The following is an 18,965-nucleotide window of genomic DNA, read 5'->3' as shown; positions in this document are numbered from 1 at the left end:
TTTGTGTTCTGAATTTATCCATTTAATAACAATAATAGAAAAACAAACAAGCACACAAGTGATGACTGTTACCAGGCATAATAGAAAAGTTACTAAAGCACAAATGAAAGTAATGTTCCAGTTAGAGCCAAGGAAATCACAGCATTACTATCATACCACCATGAGCACTTCATTAAGCTGGACAGTAATTCACTTTTTTCTACAAAATAATGATAGATATTACTAAATATCTGGAATTTTCAATGAATATACAGAAATTGTGTTTCCTAAGTACAAATAAATTACCTACTCATCTGGAAACACTTCAAGGACCAGTTGTAGTTCTAAAATCTAATGGTGTTGGGATTCATCAACACGTCGACACTTGTAATGTAGACACATATAACTATATATAACTACTCACTTATGCTTTTGTGGTCTGATCTGTCTTTACTGTCATAAAAGCGTATTTTAGGAAGAGATGATTCATAACTCAGGGACATGACTTAGCGGAAGGTTGTTAGAGTCAGGGTAGTTTGGTTAGGTTGCAGTTGGACTTATGATCTCAAAGGTCTTTTCCAACCTGAGGAATTCTATTATTCTATGGCTACGAGGGCTTACTTCTCCCAGCTGTAAAAGAAGCTTATGGTGGCATATATATTGTCAGACAAGTATTTTTCAACCTATTTCCTCTATAAATCTAGGATAACAGCATCTAAAAACAGCTTCATGGAAGCACTATATCTTGTTTCAGATACTGACATGAATGAAGGCATCTTCTACTAACTATCTCTCTCTCACAGCAGTTCCCAGAAAATTCCTGGATCGGTCACTTTATTTTATTTTCTTTTAATTTTCTTTTTATTTTCTTTTTATTTTCTTTTAATTTTCTTTTTATTTTCTTTTTATTTTCTTTTTATTTTCTTTTTATTTTCTTTTAATTTCATAGAAGCACAGAATCACTTGAGTTGGAATGGACCTTAAAGACCACTAAAGCTCCAACCCCCTGCCATGGGCAGGATTAGCACCCACCACCAGCTCAGGCTTCCCAGGGCCCCATCCAACCTGGGGCACCCTACCTTGGGCACCTCCAAGGATGAGGCACCGCAGCTTCTCTGGACAACTGTGCCATTGCTTTACCACCCTCAGAGTATAAATAGCACACACAATGCCACTCATCAATCTCTCACCCAGATTCCTGGATCCTATGTGGACTGGTGACTTCCTTTCATAACCTGGTCACTTGCTTGAAAAGTGCATTCAGCTGGGCACATCTGCATCCACTACAACCACATCCACACTCAGGCCCTGCAGTTCCTGCAGCTGATGGTCTGGGTTGTTCTTTTGTTCCTTGGGAGGTCGGTTTGGTTGTTTTTAGTGCTGTTGTTCCTAGTTTCTGTTCTTGGCGACATCATATACTTCATACATTATACTCAACAAATCACTTATTTCCCATTTGTTCTAATAACTGAGATAAAAATGTTTTTCTTTTAAAGAGATCCCAAGCAAACATACTTTAAAGTGCATAAAGCTGGTGTGAGCTCTTCCTCCTACAATACAATTCAGATACTATAAAAAGAATTACAAAGCTCTCCAGTTGAAGTTGTCTTCAAGGTCTCAAGGAGAGGAATGTAATGGAACTGAACTTCATTAGTGCTATTTTAACAGGAGATCAAACAATTCACAGTTATGTGTGGAAAAGCCAAATGTAGGGCTTTGGTCTTTTCCATCCTGCTAACTCCCTCCAGCATACAAATGTTCAGTCCCATCTGCAGTTTGCATACAATTTTGTCCAGCTTAGAAACCATCATCACTTACTCCCAGGGAGGATTGCCCCATAGCCAACGGGTCTCACAGACAGAACAGCTCTCCCAGTAACTGGCTAAATCTTTCTTTCCCCATCTTCCTTTAAAATTGGCATCTAGTATTGTGACAGTAAGTTTGGGTTGTTCCTTTTAATTTTTGTTAAAAACACAGATGCTTTCAGCAAGCTATATATTTTAGGAGTTTATTTTCATGGAAGGTCAAGCTGGTGTCTAAAACAGTGTTTCTGGGCTTTTCAGCACATTTGTGAGGCTAGTTTTCAGAGATGAAAAATAGCGTACTCTTGAATTACAGCAAGAAATGAAACATATTTCTCCAAGTTAATAAGGAATTAACACATTTTTTACTTTAAATGGCCAACTTCCTGACAAATTATGCATGAAATATAGTAATCTAAGCATATCATATTTGCATTTTTGCACCTGTTCTGAAATATGAGAGTCATGGATGCCTTGACTAGCTTTTATATTGACACTGTTTTGCGTTTGTTTTCTTCTTTTTCTCTTTGTTTAGTGGAGATTAACCTGACAGATGATTACTATGTAAGTGGAGGTGGCTTAGATACTGTATTCAAAGCAAGCAAGATCACTTTTCACTGGGGAAAATGCAATGCGTCATCGGACGGATCAGAACATAGCTTGGAAGGACAAAAATTTCCTCTTGAGGTAGAGTACAGAGTAGATTTTGAGAATTTGTCATAGTGCAAAAAGTAACACTGTTTACTAAACACCTTTGTTTGTCACATAATTAAAGCTTACTTGTGAATTTAATCATCACTTCGATTCAAATTATTAACATCTGAATGACTTACTTGGGAGCAGCAGTGTCAGGCATTAGTCCATTGAAGTTGTCTAACCTGCATTTTCCTGTTTCTTCTGTGATGGCACTGGGGGTTGGTCCTGCTAATCTGACAAAGCTTAAACCCCTACAAAGCTTAAACCCCTACAAAGCTTGGCCCATCTTGTGCCCCATTGGTGGCATATTTAAGATGGAAACTGATTTTTCAGACCCAGGCTTCACTGAGAGCCAGGAGCTGCTACACACTTCAGACACCTTGGATTTCAGTGTTAGAGCAAAGCATTAGCACCAATATCTTGTTTTCTATGGAGAGCTGTGAGATAGGACCTTTCCCTGGGAGGTGTCACTTTTTTTTTTGACCTCACAACTATTTAAAGTTGTCACTCATGCTCTACCTATCCCACCAAGATATCCAAGAGAAGATTTACCTCCCCCATCATCACATGAAAAGTCAGTCTCAGCAGAAGTCTGTCCCCTTCTTGTCACTGATCTGGCACCACAGGTTTCCCAGCTGCATCCAAAGTTAGAGAGGAAGAGATACAACAAACCCAATGCTTATAACAGCAAAGTGGGCACAGAATCCTCGGGAATCTTTTATTAGCAGTGTTTCTCTACACTTACTGCAAGGCAGGTACAGGAGGGACACCCTGCTTTATTATTAATTGTATTTTACAGTTGCTTGCAAGACTGATCACATCTGAGTACCGTAGTTTAAATATACAGTATCAGCTGGCTGTCCAGGCTTGCTGTATTGCCCGAGGAGAATGATGTTCTTGAAAGGACAGCTCCTCCAGACATAATGATTTTCCAGTACAGAACTATTTAGATAGGTAACAGTTGATTAATTCTGCTCTGTACATTCATATAATTCATGTGAGATATATAAAAAATCCATGTATTTGTGCTAAGTTGGTCAGTTGAACATTTTTACTAAAACTAGGAACAAAAATAATTGCATTTATTGTTTCTATATATAAAATATATGTTTGTTTTGTTTTTTTTTTCAGATGCAAATCTACTGCTATGATGGAGATCTGTTTACAGACTTCGAAGAGGCAATTAAAGGAAATGGAAAGTTAAGAGCTTTATCAATTTTGTTTGAGGTAAATCTATGTGTCATTATCAAGCTTTGAAACAGCAGATGTTCAAACTGAATTTAAAGGGTTTCAATGTGTGATCACTGTGCTAAAAATGTGCATATATTCTTCTAATTTATTTTCACACACAAAAAATAAAGCAAATTTGCAAATATATATGCACTGCTTTAGGCCATGTATAATTTTGGTGGTAAACTGCAACCTTCAATTTATTTTTCTTTTTTTCATGAAGTCTGTGCTGTAACAAATGCCATTTCTTTTTAACAGATTGGAGTAGAAGATAATCCGGATTATATTCCAATCATTAATGGAGTAGATAGTGTTAGTCGTTTTGGTAAGTCTGCCACCATGTTTTATTGATTAATGGTTAGACTAAATTCAATTTCAGCATAATTACGAAAGCTTAAAGGCATTGGGGAGAACTGTGGTTCTCAAGAGTGTAGACGCATATATTTTGTAAGAAATAAGACTTAATTTACTCCAAGACTGAATATTTGTGGCAACACTAGTAAGTGTAGGTGAATAAATGTAATTATCCCAAAGAACTTGTGACTTTCAAAATGCTAAGTCAAGTGAAATGTCTGATTTATCTCACGAATATTCTTAGGCATAGATTTCTGGAGTATCATATGTGGCTGGAAGCCAAATAACACCACTGAACCCTTCCAAGATGTGCTTTACAAACACTGAACCTGAATATTAGTATTCTGTAGACCCAGAGGAGAGCAATGTTTTTTTCAGTAGCTGCTATGTGAATTTGAAATAATTCAATTATGTTAGATTTGTACTGGCATTATTTATACCATCTGCTGACACTGTTTCAGAATTCCTCATGGCTTTACCCCAAGCACATGGACCTCTCTTTCTAACTCTGTTTCGTAGTGGCTTCACAGAAGAATAAACACAAATAACTGATGTTCTGCACAGGGGTATTTTCTTGCTCCATGTATGGCCATGACCCTGACAAAACAGACAGCATTGCCTCAGTTTTCCTGCATGTCTTGAGACTCCGGTTTAGTAAAGTGCATTGGTATCAATGAATTGGAAGTATTAAATGCTATTATGGGGTTGTTTTTCTTCTGAGAGTAAATACTGTTCAATATGAGTGAGCAGCTTTTGTAAATTGCAAAGACAAAGGAGACATATAAATATATCAGAAATCACTATCTTTATATGCCATCTTCTGTGAAAAACAAAGTGAATAATACGTCAAGACAGGTGTTGTGCTACAGCCTTGCATAGGAGCTGTAAATTATCAACAGCAAGATTCAAGATACAGCCACTGCATAGGATTTCAACAGTGAGCAGAAGACGGTTTTCTTGGATGAAATGCAAATGAGCTCTCAAAATTCAGGTTACAAGTAAATCAAGTTGTTCATCTCGAAGAAAAGCTCATAGCACACAGTCTGTCCTCGCCTGCCATATATATGATCCATCCTTATCAGTCATGTCCATACTATATGTATTTATAATCCCAGTTGCTGAATTTCCAAGCTGTGAAGAGGTGTCCTATTCCTTCCAGACAAACTCTCTCTTTTTCTTAATTATTTGTAGGAGTTTGATTTTAAAATCCAGGCTGTTTATTATATTCAAAGGCATTTCAAAATCCAAACTTGCAGAATCCAAAGCACCATTCATGCTATAAATGAGAAGCTTCATGTCCCCAGGCCTCTACCTAGCATGGGCTGACCATTCATTCTTACTGAAGGAAAAATATATCAACAAAACACATTATCAGATAACAATGGTACCTACTGTCTAAAGGTAGCTAAGGTGTCAATGGAGGAATGGAAGAATGTGTTTTGCTTGGCACTGCTAAAAGTTTCCCTTTCATCATATGCGGATAAGAGAGGGGAAGAGCTAGCTTATAAACACTAACTCTGTGGAACAGTCACAGTGCAGAAACAAAGCATCAATGATCTGTAATAAACTGCTAATGTAATTTACTGTGAAGAAAAGGACAGGCCAGAAATCCATCTAGGACTCTAAAAGTAACAGACTGCAAATTAATACACAATTATGAATATTTATTAACCATTTATTAAATATTAATGAGTGAATATTTTCAAAAGGACACTGTTTAAAATCAATTACTTTCAATTGAAATAAAGTAAATGAGGATCTGCAATACTCCACGAAGCAAAAAACAAGTATTATTTTGGATACGCCAATCCATGTGGCAGATCACTGACAACTGTCATGAACTGAAAAATTCTGGTAAGAGGAAATTGGTATCATTTCTGCTAATTTCTGGTGCCAGTCCCTACTTCCATATCAGCACAGATTTATCTTTCTGTGGATGGACTCTGAGCAATTCATCATGCTTGCTCCCAGCAGACAAGGTACCAGGTAAACTGCTGACCTGAAAGAAGTGATATTATTTTCAAAGGACAATAAACAGAAGGGTCACGCTCCCCTGGAGAAGGTCTTTGCATCCTTCTCTGCTGTATAAAGCTGTTATTGTCACTATTTTAAAACTCCCATATCTAATGAATTTCTGCTTTTGCAGTCCGGAGTAATGCAGCTCTCAGCTTTGTCACTGTGGCAGTTCCACCAGAAGAGAGTTTTCTCCTGTGAGAAACTCAACAACTTGACCAAATTCAGGGAGTTTGAATTCATGTGTTCAACTAGAAAGACTTAACATTTTTTTCTTTGAAGTTTGTGAGTGAGACAAGAATTTGGCATCTCAGACAATTACTGGCACACTCAGTTGAACAAGATTTTGTAAACAAGTACACTGGTTTCTATATTTGTTACTGGAGGAACCCATTATACTTCCCCAAATTAGCAAAATTTTTATTGAACAATATTCAATCTAAATAGAAAAGGTGCAGTGATTTCTTCTTATGCTACCTTCTCTGAAAACCAAGTTCCAAATAGCCTCAAAATTGGTGAGGTTCCATAATAGTAACTCCTTGGGATAGTTTGGTTTCTATTTATTCATTATTATTTTACTCTAAAAAATGTTTGGTTTATTTTTCAGGAAAACAGGCTGCCTTAGAGCCATTTGTTTTGCTGAACCTTTTACCGAATGCAACAGACAAATATTACACGTACAATGGGTCTTTATCAGCTCCTCCCTGCTCAGAAACAGTTGAATGGATCGTGTTCAAAGATACTATTAGCATTTCTGAGCACCAGGTAATTAATTTAATCTATTAAAGTAAAACAATTATGTATCTTAATAGAAAAAATCTGTTATGATGTGTATGGTAAAATCTCATGCCATTCATTACCAGCCCAACAGTCTGTCATATATTTTTTCTCTACTTTTAAGTTTTTCATACAGTCATCAAATGTAATCTCTTCAGCCTGTCTGGACATCTTGTCCAGAGTAGAAAGAAAATGCTCCTTTGGCATTCCCCTTCTGAGCAGTGGGCAGAGCATAGCTCCGCCAGAAGAATGGTTGAGAAGTTCAGGTGGAGTAAACCAATAGATACAGACTAGCAAAATTTGAGTTCCAGCTGAGAAAGCTCAACAGGGAGAATTTCCCAATGCCATTTTTGAAAGGTTTTTTCTTCCTCTTAGCAGAAACATATTGATTTGTTATGACTTCTGATTTCTTTTTCTATCACCTCTTCTAGTTAGCAGTATTCTGTGAAGTCCTTACAATGCAGCAGTCTGGTTATGTGATGCTGATGGACTATCTGCAAAACAACTTTCGAGAGCAACGATATAAGTTCTCCGGGCAAGTGTTTTCCTCTTACACTGGACAAGAAGAAATTCATGAAGCAGGTATTTTCTGAATAGTCACTCCTCTTTTCATGGGTTGAAAGACAATTTTCAGTAAGAGAGTCATCCTAGTACGAAAATATTCATTCTAAATTGTGTGGAAAGTAGCACAGTGTATTATTATTCATTAATCTATCACTTCAAAGAAAAAAACTGGCAATCATAAAACATGTCAGATTAAATGGAGTGTAAAATTAAATGCTTGTCTCGACCAAACGTTCAGTGAAGATCACGTCAATTCAAGCTTTCTTGCACTGCCCTTTTAATGTGATTCAGGCCTAAACAAAGCTGCCTTTTCAGGGGCTGCAAGAGGATTTTGTTTTACAAACCCATTTGGTTCTCAGTTGTATAACATGCATGCCTCTTCAATACAATGTGACATCACCAAATTCATTTCATGTAGACTTACTGAAAAAGTGATAGATGGAGAGAATCCCAAAAGCCAGATTCTGACCTCAGTTTTACCTAAAATCTTGGGGAAGCCTGTGAAAGTTACATGACCAGGACAGCATATGGAAGTATATGATTTTCACACTTTTGAGCCCAGAAAAAATAAAATAAATCACCATTTGTTTCTGTACTACATCGAAAGTAGATACTGGGAATTGATATATTGTCTGTATCCATTCAGATGAGAGGATGTCCAACCTAAAGATATTAAGATCCTTTTTTTTCATCGTTATACTATTTAGAATGGCAAGGCCATTCAACTTCATGTAATGATGAATTGCTATGCAATGCATCCCGAATTCTTGTGTGTTGTTAAAATTTCATACTTAGCGCTTCAGGAGTACAGAAGTTTGCTTTTGCTCTAGTTCCAGTTTCAAGGTAGGTTAAAAAGCTTATTCAGTTGACCTGTAGATTTTTGACCTGTAGATTTGTTTAACACAGAACAAAGGGGTTTCAGTCTACCAAGTTTAAGAAAAAAAGGGTCTTGCACTGACAGCGCTGTTTGTTGTGGCAACAAACACATGCAGTCTTTATTCCAAACTATGCATTCAAAGTATCTAACAGTAGATTCAAAATTCCAGTTTGATTGTAGACATGGGAGGACCAAAAGAAATCTAAAACTTCGGGTCTCCCTGTATATATATGTCAAATTGCTGTTAATGTTAATACACACAATGTAAGTGCAACATCGTGTATCCATACATTCATATGTTCTGACAAAAAAGACAATTGTAGAATTCTTTTAATGTAAAACATTAGAGGATCATTGCTTTCTTCCCCTGCCTTTTGATAGAAGTTAAATTAAAATCCTTAAGAACTGTTAAGTTTACATGCTGAGATGTGAAGACTACAACATGAACACTTCCAGGAGGAAATAGGCTTATGTATTCTTTATTCAAGTCCTTATTCTTTAGTCAACAACAATGACGAATCTTTGAAATACATTTGGACAACTCACAGGAAGTGTCAAGACTGGATTTTGACAGGTAACCTGTTGAAACAAGTCAGTTTCAAGTAACTACATTAAAAATCATTTTGAGATTACAGAATGATAGCATCCCAATTTTCTCCTGTTGAATGCATGGTAGAATGCAGTGGAAATATGTGTGTCATTTATTTTTGTTATTACTTCATTTATTTCTCAAATAAAGCTACATTTTGTTGGATGGGCTAAAAGCATCTCTCTAATCTACTCATAAAACTTGTTTCAGCAATGTTTTCAGAGGTTTTCAAAGTCCCAGTCTGAACATTCTTGGTGAGGAAATGGAATGTAGCATGGAATCTAAAAGGTCATTTATGTTTTATCAAAGTGCAGTGATTCCACAACTGAAAACTTAAAGCAAATGTAATCACCAGTTAGGGGATAAAAAAGAAAGGAGGGGCATCCAATTATGTCTCAATAATACTCTGTATCAATGTCAGAGAAAGATAAAATCCAGGATGTTTTTCTATTTATATTTGAATAAGTCAAATTGGATCAACTCATACACAGTACAGTCTTTCTGATGCTGATGCTGATGTGTCTTATCTTCCTCCATGATGCAGTTCAGTTGACATGAAAAACTTCCGAGTTGCGTGGATTGTGTTTTATTCAACAGAACAGGCAAAGATAGGTGCATTACCATATGATATTCAAAATCACCATCTGAATACTCACCTTTGGAAAGCAGAGACATGAATTCAAGCCCAGCAGTGCCTTGAGTAGGTCTCCAACTTCTCATGAATTGCATTTTGCTGTTTTGAGACTAAAATTAAAAAATAATAATAATTAAAAAAATCAGTTGGATATCTGTGGCTTCAGACAGAAAGAACTCCCTTTCTTGTAATCCCTTTGCCCAAATGTTTGAAAGCTGTATCAGAGTAGAAGCCTTTAATTAGAGATGTTGATTGTCACGGGTTACCTAGATTTACCTGTGCCCGTGACAGGGGCAACCACCCCGTAGGGCCCCCAGCCCAGAAATGACGGGAAAAAGGGGAATGGAAAAAACAGCAGCAGCAATCTAAGGAGGAAAACTTATTTTACTAAATACGATATTGGAATACGAGATAACTCAATATAATACAATAAAACTGAGGCTAATAAATCAAACAAAACAGAGACAGTCCCCAAAAACCGAGAGGCCTACTGTGAACTCTAGGCGACACGGCTGGAACGCTTCCCACTCCCAGGGAGTCTGAGAGAGAGAGAGTTCCAGACTGGGAGCGAGATTATATGTCCTCCTCCCGTGATTTATCTCTGGCCCCGACGTCCTCTGAGATATGTAGTTCTCCTCTGAGAGCTGAGTACTCGGGACGCTTCCATTCCACGGAACTAGAGCATGAACCTTCCAATGATCCATACTGCACTGATGTTATGATATAGAATATTGACAGCAACACCACAAAACCATGACATTGATACATGCCCTCCTGGCTTTTCCCAAGGCCTTGAGAGGGAAAATGGATGAAGATAAGAGCAGAGCACAGGCAGGATGACAGACAAAAATTTGAAGGGGAAGAGAAAACAGCTTGGGAAGGGCTCAGAATTAATAAGGGGCTCACAGCTATTATACAGTAATATTGTTGGTTGCTGCTCAGAAGAATGAGACTAAGCATTAAAAGATTGAAAACAAGTGGAACAACTTCCCTTTCCTTGGAAAAAAAAAAAAAACACATTTTGAAGAACATGAAAAAGAAAACAGAGTTGAAGTGAAATAAATTATATTGGAAACACCAACCCTCCAGCTTTAAGTGCTCGGTAATAACTAGTTTGAGCACAGTCAAGATTTCAGAACCAGATTCACTCTGGTGAGCAAAAGAGGAAGGGAGGAAAAAAGACAATAGAGAAAAGTTTGCAATGTGTGTTTGGACCATGGAGAAGCTTGGCAGGTATACTACAAAAAAAGTACTTGGAGAGTTATTTTGAATACCTTGCAAAATGAAATAGTGGTTTGATTTATAAACAAACAAACTAACAAACCGAGAAGTTATGGTCTACATAATGCTCAGAATTGAGAGGGGAATCATTTTTGCTGCTGTAATGATTTCCTTGTGCCCTCTGGTGGATATGAACTGGGAGGACAAGTTTTAGTAATGGAATGAGATGTATGCAACTTGATTTTTTATTTTTTAATTTTTAGTTTTAGTTTGCTCTTTGCTTATTTCAATTAGGAGTGTTCGGTATAATGAATACAATTAAATGCCAAGTAGGTACTGCAGTAGATTTGGAGCCTAGCAAGCTGTACAATTCAAACTGAATTACACAGACCAACACTTTGTCTTATTAACACACACGCAAAAATCTCACATCTTCCATTCAATGACTCAAACGAGTTCGCAGAACTTCCCTCCTGCGTAGAGTTTGGAAGAAATCCCTGTTTAAAAATATTGAGTATGGAATGCCCTCTAGTGCTCGAGCGGTAAATTGCAAAGTTAAAGGAATATCTATTCGAACTGCAATGTTGTCGGCCAAAAAACATCGTAGTAAACATCGTAGTATCATGGCTTTTGCTTATGGGAATTACAGAGAATCTACAACTCTTGATTTCTTAATTAGCTGGATAACTTTCCTTGCTTTTTGCTAGAAACTCGCAGTTTGATTTAAACATGTTCTTAGATTCAATAAATGTTTCTTGGTTTGTTACATATAGGGAATGACCACTTAATTACTTGTACAAAAGTCCAGTTAAAACTTTGCAATACCCATAGAGGCATTTTCTCCTGTAAAATTTAATTAAATAATACTTTTCATATATTCTCATTAGTAAGTTTTACTTATCTAATAGACAAAATATAGCAATAGAGATCAGGTAATAAATGAAACAATAGATTGAATAATATTCCTTTTCAGTACATATAAAAGCAAATCGAAAAGAAAATTCAGTATGAGTACATCCAAATAAAGGAAATGCTCAAAAACTAGGAAAGAGGCAGAAATCCAGTCTCAGTATTTCAACCACAGTCCTTAGCACCTGCAGTTTCAAACATATAAGAGGAGAGATCTATAAGATTAAATGTTAGGGACCCCTGGCCCTTATTCCAGTGTACCGGCTCATATCTGGCTACTGTGATCTGCAGTTGGGAACCAAAAATTAGGGAAGACTTTTGACATTCATCAGTTCCATGTCTGACAGCAACAGAGATGATGAGAGCAAGGAAGGAAAATTATCTCAGCCTAAGCTCAGAGCAGCCATGAATGATTCAGCTATATTATTTTGGCTTATTTTTTCCTGTATCACAATCTGTCAGTCATTTTTCAGAGACCTTCAGATAAATAATTTACATTTTCTGCTGGTGCAGTTTATTCACAGAGGTTAATCTACCTTGACCTTGTATGTTACTTTCAAGCTACACACAGGTACCTGGGTGATTTAAATAACAAATGACAAAGTCTCAGCACATTTCTGGCACACTGGTAATCAGTACATTTGTATATCTAGAGATGTATCAGAAGATTCAGCTTATTTGAATAAGATGAAAAATGTGGTGTTGGGGAAAAACTGGAAGACATGCAAAAAATTGCCTGGAAAGAAAGAGTTTGTCTGGAGTGTGAGGTCCAAGCTTACCAAGAAGGTGTCCGTGAGTGGGCTTGGAATGCAACAAGCTGGGATATCCAGGGCAATGCTTAGGGCATGATGATGGGAGCGGGCTGGCAATGTCTGAAGAGCATTCTCACTTTGCCAAGCTCAACATGCCTCCTCCTCCTCACTTCTTTCAACCTCCTTCTTGGAAGTCTATGCTACCTGCTTATGTTTTTCAAGCTAAATGGAGGCAAAGGAGGTTATGGTTGGAAGATGGTGTGAAAGGGCAAGAGATGTGGAATAGACTCAGACCTGTTGGTTTACACTGACTCTTTTGGGGCCTCTTACTGGTGGAATGTAGCCAAATGAAATAACTACCAGCTAATCTTACACGTTCTTATTCCTCACTATTTGTCTTTTGTCTCTTCTATTAAAATATTCAAAATTCAAGTGTGATACACGTACCTTCAGTCTTTAAAAACAATCTGTTGCACACTGGAAACTATTGTAGCTGTTGGGAGACTGTGCAGCTCTTCTAAAGCTACTAGGAACTCAACACAAATCTCTCTCAAAGTACGGTATTAAAAAGAGGGGGAAGGAGGTCTCAAAGTAACTTGCTTTTGTTTATCTAGTATTAATTAGAACTCTACATCTTTTGATAGTACATGCCATCTCAGATATTTTAGTAGAAAGCTGAAAATGAGGCCCATTAAAGATTTCCGGTAATTTTGATGGGAAGTGAATGAAGATCTTTAGAGCAATTTCTGCCATTTAATAAATACCATGTTCTTTATTGTCCTTTCAGTTTGCAGCTCAGAACCTGAAAATGTCCAATCTGACCCAAAGAATTATACCAGTCTTCTGGTTACATGGGAAAGACCTCGGGTTGTGTATGATACCATGATTGAGAAGTTTGCTGTCTTTTATCAACAGTTGGATGGAGAAGACCAGACTAAGCATGAGTTTCTGACAGATGGGTATCAGGACTTGGTAACTGTGAACTCTTCAAGTTTCATTCAAAGCAGTGATGGCAAAGCAGACATTAATTATTCTAAGGGTTCAGGTAGCTGGGAGCTAATTTAATAGAAAATTACTTATTTGGCTGCAGCTCACAAAAGCTGTGCTTCTCTCTTTGGCTCTGAAGCTACAGAGACAATTAAAAACATTAAAAATAAAAAGAAAAAGAAAAGCCTCTTTTGGCCACAGGCAGAGAAATTTCTTGGAGTTCTGTTCTGATTTGCCTGTAGTGTTCCCAAAAGTATATGACCATGTCAAGCTCAGAACTCCTTAGCCATAAACCCCTTAGTCAATTAATAGTGATCTGTACTTCATTGCTCACTGGTCTGCAAAGAATTACCTACGCTAGCAACTAATTAGATTCAGTGCAATCATACTGCTATAGGCATTAAGTTACTGATTTACTGCTTCATGGTATTTCACTAATGTGATCTGTTCTCGTTAGGCTCTTCAAATATTCATAAGCTTATCAGTGGTAATGTTACCTGAAATGATTACCTAAACTAGTATTCATCATTAAACAGGTGTGCGCTTTGGTATTCTCCATTTAAAGCTTCACAGTTCTTTTTAGTTGCCTGAAAAGTACTTTTTGATAGTAAAATGTGAAGAGTGTATGTTAGAGTCATAGGACAGAAGGACCTTTGTGATTCATATGAATAATGTGTTATGAAAAAATCTTAACATTTCCAAATACTTAATATGTATTTGTAAGTTAATGATTAAACATGTTTTTTGTTTTTGTTTTTGTTTTTGTTTTCTTTTAGGGAGCTATTCTAAATAATCTGCTGCCCAATACAAGTTATGTTCTTCAGATAGTTGCTGTTTGCTCTAATGGTCTGCATGGAAAATACAGTGACCAAGTCATTGTTGACATGCCTTTAGAGGACCAAGGTAAGTGCTCTTCTGAGCCGAGCGGTCACTTTTAACTGAAAACCTTTATTTAGAGAAGCTGTTTATTTGCAAACCAGTAAAATGTGCAACTGTCAAAGTATGCTAAAATGAAATTTCAAAATCCCTGCAGTTAACCTTCAGCTTGTTCTTTGCTACTGATATTTTATCATGATATAATTCTCCATTCCTAGTAAACATTCCCTACGAAAGATTGCATGTTAATGTTTTTAACTAAGAGTATTTTGAAGACCACCTGCCTCATTTCAAATCTCACCGGTGTATCTTTTAGGAATATGATGTAGGGAAATAAAGCCGTGTTTGGTGTTATTTCCCTATAGTTCAAGAATCCTCCTGACTCCCCAAATTAATCACCTGCATTGCCAAAGTGTTAAGGAAACAAGAGATGCAAACCTGATGCATGACTTACAAACCTGTATCAATTTATTTCGAGATTGGATTATTTATGTTTACTTGGAGTTTGATTTCAAAGCACTTGCGGTGATGGAATTCCCTTGCTTCTTAATGTTGCCTCGCAAACAAATCAAAAGGCCTAATAACCAAATCTCACTGATTGCACAGCCAGATTCACCTCTTCTGCCTGCTGGTAAATACAAAATAATGTGACACTGTAGCATGGAGCTTGACCTTGTCCTTAATAATTCCTTTCACTCTGTGGAAGTTTTAGCATAAAACTCTGTTCTTATCAAAGGTAGTGAAAGCTGTGTATTGAATTAGGAACCTTGCAGTTAATCATAGGAACAAATCATAACCTTTCTGATTGCGCAGAAAAACACTTATTTTTTTCTTTTTTTCTTTTTTTCTTTTTTTTTTTTTTTAAATCTGAGGGCTCAAATTGTGGTTGTTTATTTGTGGACAGTGTATGTACAGCTTTACGTGTGGTTAAATCAGTTCAGCTATGGCAGAGTCCTTAGCAGTACTGTGGTGTACTTGGGAAACAGGTTAGTTTCGCATGTCAAGGGAACCACATTCCTTTACAGGAAGAAGGAAGATGATTCTTGATGATCCCTCCTGCATCAACTGAGAGTTGACAGTGGTAAAAGGCATAAAATAACATATTATTATCTGAAGGAGGGGGATGCAGATTCACATATAGTACATACAATCTTTCAATAAACATTTGCTGTGCCTTTCAAACACGTATTTTTGCAGTATTATGCTAATGCCTATGAGAATTTCCATTTTAATCTTTAGTTTTTCCAAGCCATTGACAAGGTTCTGACATTTCACTTTTGTGTTTATCTACCTATCTATCTTTTATCGCCCTCTTATCTCTCCATTTCCTTTCCAAAAATTTGGTTACTTTGTGTTTGAAAATGTTTCTGAGATGAGATTCACACATCTCCGCATCCATGGAGTGAGAAATGAACTGCTCAGTGTTGTTGTTATTAAATAAGAGCAAAGCCAACAAATGCAGTTAGCACAGTGCTGCTATCACAGCTTCTGAAGATCAGAAAATAACAAGAATGAAATAGTTTGTTTAAAAAAACAAACCCAAGAACATTAAATACCACTATTGCTACATCCCTTCTATCAGATCCGGTTGCATACCACCAATGACTTCCACTGGAAGGAAAGGTGGACTCAGGGGCGAGCAGGGGATGGAACTCAGTCTATGGGAGCACAGCCCAGCACAGCACACCCAGCCTGCAGGCAAAGCTGCCAGGACCAAACCCAGGGAGAGGCTGTTGTCTGTCTGATGGCCTTCATCCACCCAGCAGCAGATGTGAGCACTGCAGCTGTGTTGTGTTTCTGCTAAGGGCAGCATGGGGTTTGCATCCATGTCAGGAGAAGGGAGAGTCAGCACCTCTCTTTGGGAATACATCTTAGAATACTCCTTTCTCTGCAGAAATTTCTCTGAGATTTGATTGTATGATAAGAGAAGTTGGTGCATAAGTGTTATATTTAGCTGTTCTGAGTGCAAGTCTGATATTCTCCTGACTTTAAAATTAAGTTTTATACTAATTTACATTTTTTTATGAAAGAAAAGACAAAACATGACACAAGGATAACAAGGAGAAATAATAGTGTACAGATGTGCCTGTCTTCTGCAGCATGAGCACGTTAACGTAACTGTGGAAAAGGTATTTTTATGCTTCCTTCCAATTACGCGTTTAAGTACATCTCCTTGATGTAGCAATGAAGCAAATTCACTTTTGTAAGTATATTCTGATCCCAAGTTTTCCTTTTGGTTTTCAAAAAACAAAACATTGTGAGGAGGAGAGTGAAGCACATTGCGTATCAGAACTACGCAAACTATATACACCTTTTGTCAAATTTCAGACAGCTCTGAAAATCTGTAGTGTTTTTGGGTCTGCCTAAGGTGTATCCTTTAGTTTGTCAAGAGCTTCGAAACAGAGGGGGGTTATTTCAGGTCACATGAATTCTTTCAAGGATATTTCAATATTTAACAAAAAAAAAAAAAAAGGAGAGGTTTAACATTAAAAATGAATTTTCTCTGTGTTGCAGAAAAAGCTGTTTCTTTGTGAAGCTTCCTATCTGACACTGACAGAAAGTTGTTAGAGTGCTTTGTGTTTAGTTTGACACATTTACTGCGGAATATCTGAAAGGGTTGGATGAAGAAAGTTCAGGGAGGACACCTTCCATATAATTAGTGTGTTTGGTGGGAGCGTATGTTGCTCTACAGATACATTTTATAAGTGCTGTCTTAGCTCTGGATATACTTTCAAAATGAAAAAAAAAAAAAAAAAAAAAAAAAAAAAAAAAAAAAGGCAAAAAACTTCCATTCATTTCTAATATTGCTTCTTTATGTACTTATTTTTACTAATTACTTACGTTGGAATTAACCACTGCAAATTTTGCAAATATTTTCATATTTAATATTGCAAATACGAAATGACAGAGATATGAAAATGTAGATATCTAATAAGAAAGATTTGTTCAGAGCTACTTGATGATTACAACTATAACATCAAATTGGTTTTGTGATCTGCTTTATAGATCTTGAGGCAAAAGGAGATTTCTTGGAGCTCCTGCTTGTGAATTTATGAAAGAAAAGTTATCTTCACCATGAAGACGTGAAATAAAATTGACTCACATAAAACCTAAACTAAAAGTTCTGTATTCAAGACTTACTCTGAGTAAGCCAGTTTAATTAAGATGAAATTCACTGCAGTCACCTCCAGACCAATTAATCTGCATGTTAAAAATTAAAATGGGACATGAGTGCCCTTTTTCTGGGAAGATTTCAGCCCTTGGAGTGGCCACTCTTAAAGAGGGAATTTTCAGTACCCTGTGCAACACAAATCTGCCATTCAGAAAACTCAGGACCATTGTTTTAGCCTTTTTTGTTTGTGATGATGGAAGGGGAAGGTGTTTCCCATGCTTTGTCCCCACCCTGTGTGGTCCTCAACCAAGGTGTAAACCTCCAGGCTATAACTTCTGTCCCCGGTGCTGATTTCTGAAAGCATTCTGGTTTGTGGAAGCCTCAGGATCTCACATATGACATCACACAGGTGATTATATTTGAGACTTCTGCATTTGGAATTTTTACCTGAACTGTTCAGAGAGGCAGCATTTCAGCTTGTGGTGCAGCATGCACACACGTGATTTTTTTCCAATTAGTTTCCATTTAGTGACGGTTGGTGAGTGCTTTCCCTGACACAGCTACCCAACATCCATTGAAAATGGAGTGTATTGGTAGATTACGTGTTAGTCAATGTTGATGAAAGCCCAGCTTTCATTTACCAGTTTTTCATTTGGTATTAAAACTGGACTTTTGTTATCTGAATGCATGCTCTGACTTTCTAGATAACATCTGTATAGCTTTGGAAGTTCTGCAGTAGTTTGTTATGTCATTAATATCAGTGATACTTACATGCTTTTACTGACACAGGGCATGAAAATAAGAAAATATCTCTTTTCTCATCTTCCTGTGTAGAGAGGCTGGTTGGTTTTAACCGAAAGTCATTCTGGGATATGGCTCTCAAATGCAGATCATAATGTCAGTGACGATCTACGAGAGTCTAACTATGCAATTTTGTTGTAACTTGTCTTTGTTAGTAATTTTTGTCCTAAAAAAGCACTAAACGTATTTTATATGGTATAAATGTAGACATCTGAAAACTAATTCAAACAAAAGAAACAGGCTCTACTTTGTTTTTTTCTTTCAGTGGCATTTATTACATAAGACAGTACAGAATTGAAATGAATTTATGACGTGCCTGTTATTCTTGCAACTGCAGATCAGATTGCTTTAAAGTATTTTTTAAAGATTTGCTTTGAATTTAAATGTAGGGAATTTCCCTTTTTTGTCTTTGTTTTGTCCTTTCTTCGTCTGTCATTAAAATGCACTATTATGTGAAAAGATAACTTCAAAACTTTCTGACTAATGATTTAACTATTTAAAATGTAAGCTCTAGAGTAAGCAGTATGTGGTTCCAGAAGAAATAAACAAGCTTGTTTATCAACCTACATCAATGGGATGTTTTTTGGGGGGATGTTTCTTCTGATCAGTAGGTGGCTGTTAGCACATTTGTATAAAATGCTATCAAATAAAAATCACAGCAACAGAGTTAACAGAACTTCTATTAGTGTGTCTCTCTGAGGCTTTTGACAAATATGTTTATGTAACCAACCCAAATTAAACTGTCTTGGTAAAATGGCTGACTATTTAATTTTGTTTATTTATCTGTAACTG

The 18,965-nt window shown here is 36.8% G+C and overlaps 1 protein-coding gene across 6 annotated transcripts in view; it reads left to right on the top strand.

Annotated features, from left to right (window-relative positions):
• PTPRZ1 (protein tyrosine phosphatase receptor type Z1) overlaps positions 1-18,965 on the top strand; it is a 128,703-nt gene that overhangs the window by 69,194 nt on the left and 40,544 nt on the right. For all 6 annotated transcript variants that reach the window (XM_072333408.1, XM_072333424.1, XM_072333416.1 and 3 more), the window contains exons 4-10: positions 2,317-2,468; positions 3,609-3,704; positions 3,966-4,032; positions 6,682-6,839; positions 7,283-7,433; positions 13,185-13,369; positions 14,161-14,287. In XM_072333408.1, coding sequence (XP_072189509.1) covers positions 2,317-2,468; positions 3,609-3,704; positions 3,966-4,032; positions 6,682-6,839; positions 7,283-7,433; positions 13,185-13,369; positions 14,161-14,287 — 936 coding nt within the window. The remainder of the gene's footprint in view (positions 1-2,316; positions 2,469-3,608; positions 3,705-3,965; positions 4,033-6,681; positions 6,840-7,282; positions 7,434-13,184; positions 13,370-14,160; positions 14,288-18,965) is intronic.

Source organism: Excalfactoria chinensis, chromosome 1, assembly GCF_039878825.1.
Source record: "Excalfactoria chinensis isolate bCotChi1 chromosome 1, bCotChi1.hap2, whole genome shotgun sequence".
Lineage (NCBI taxonomy): Eukaryota > Metazoa > Chordata > Aves > Galliformes > Phasianidae > Excalfactoria > Excalfactoria chinensis.
The sequence above is the reverse complement of the archived record's forward strand: the minus strand, read 5'-3'. Positions and strand labels throughout refer to the sequence as shown.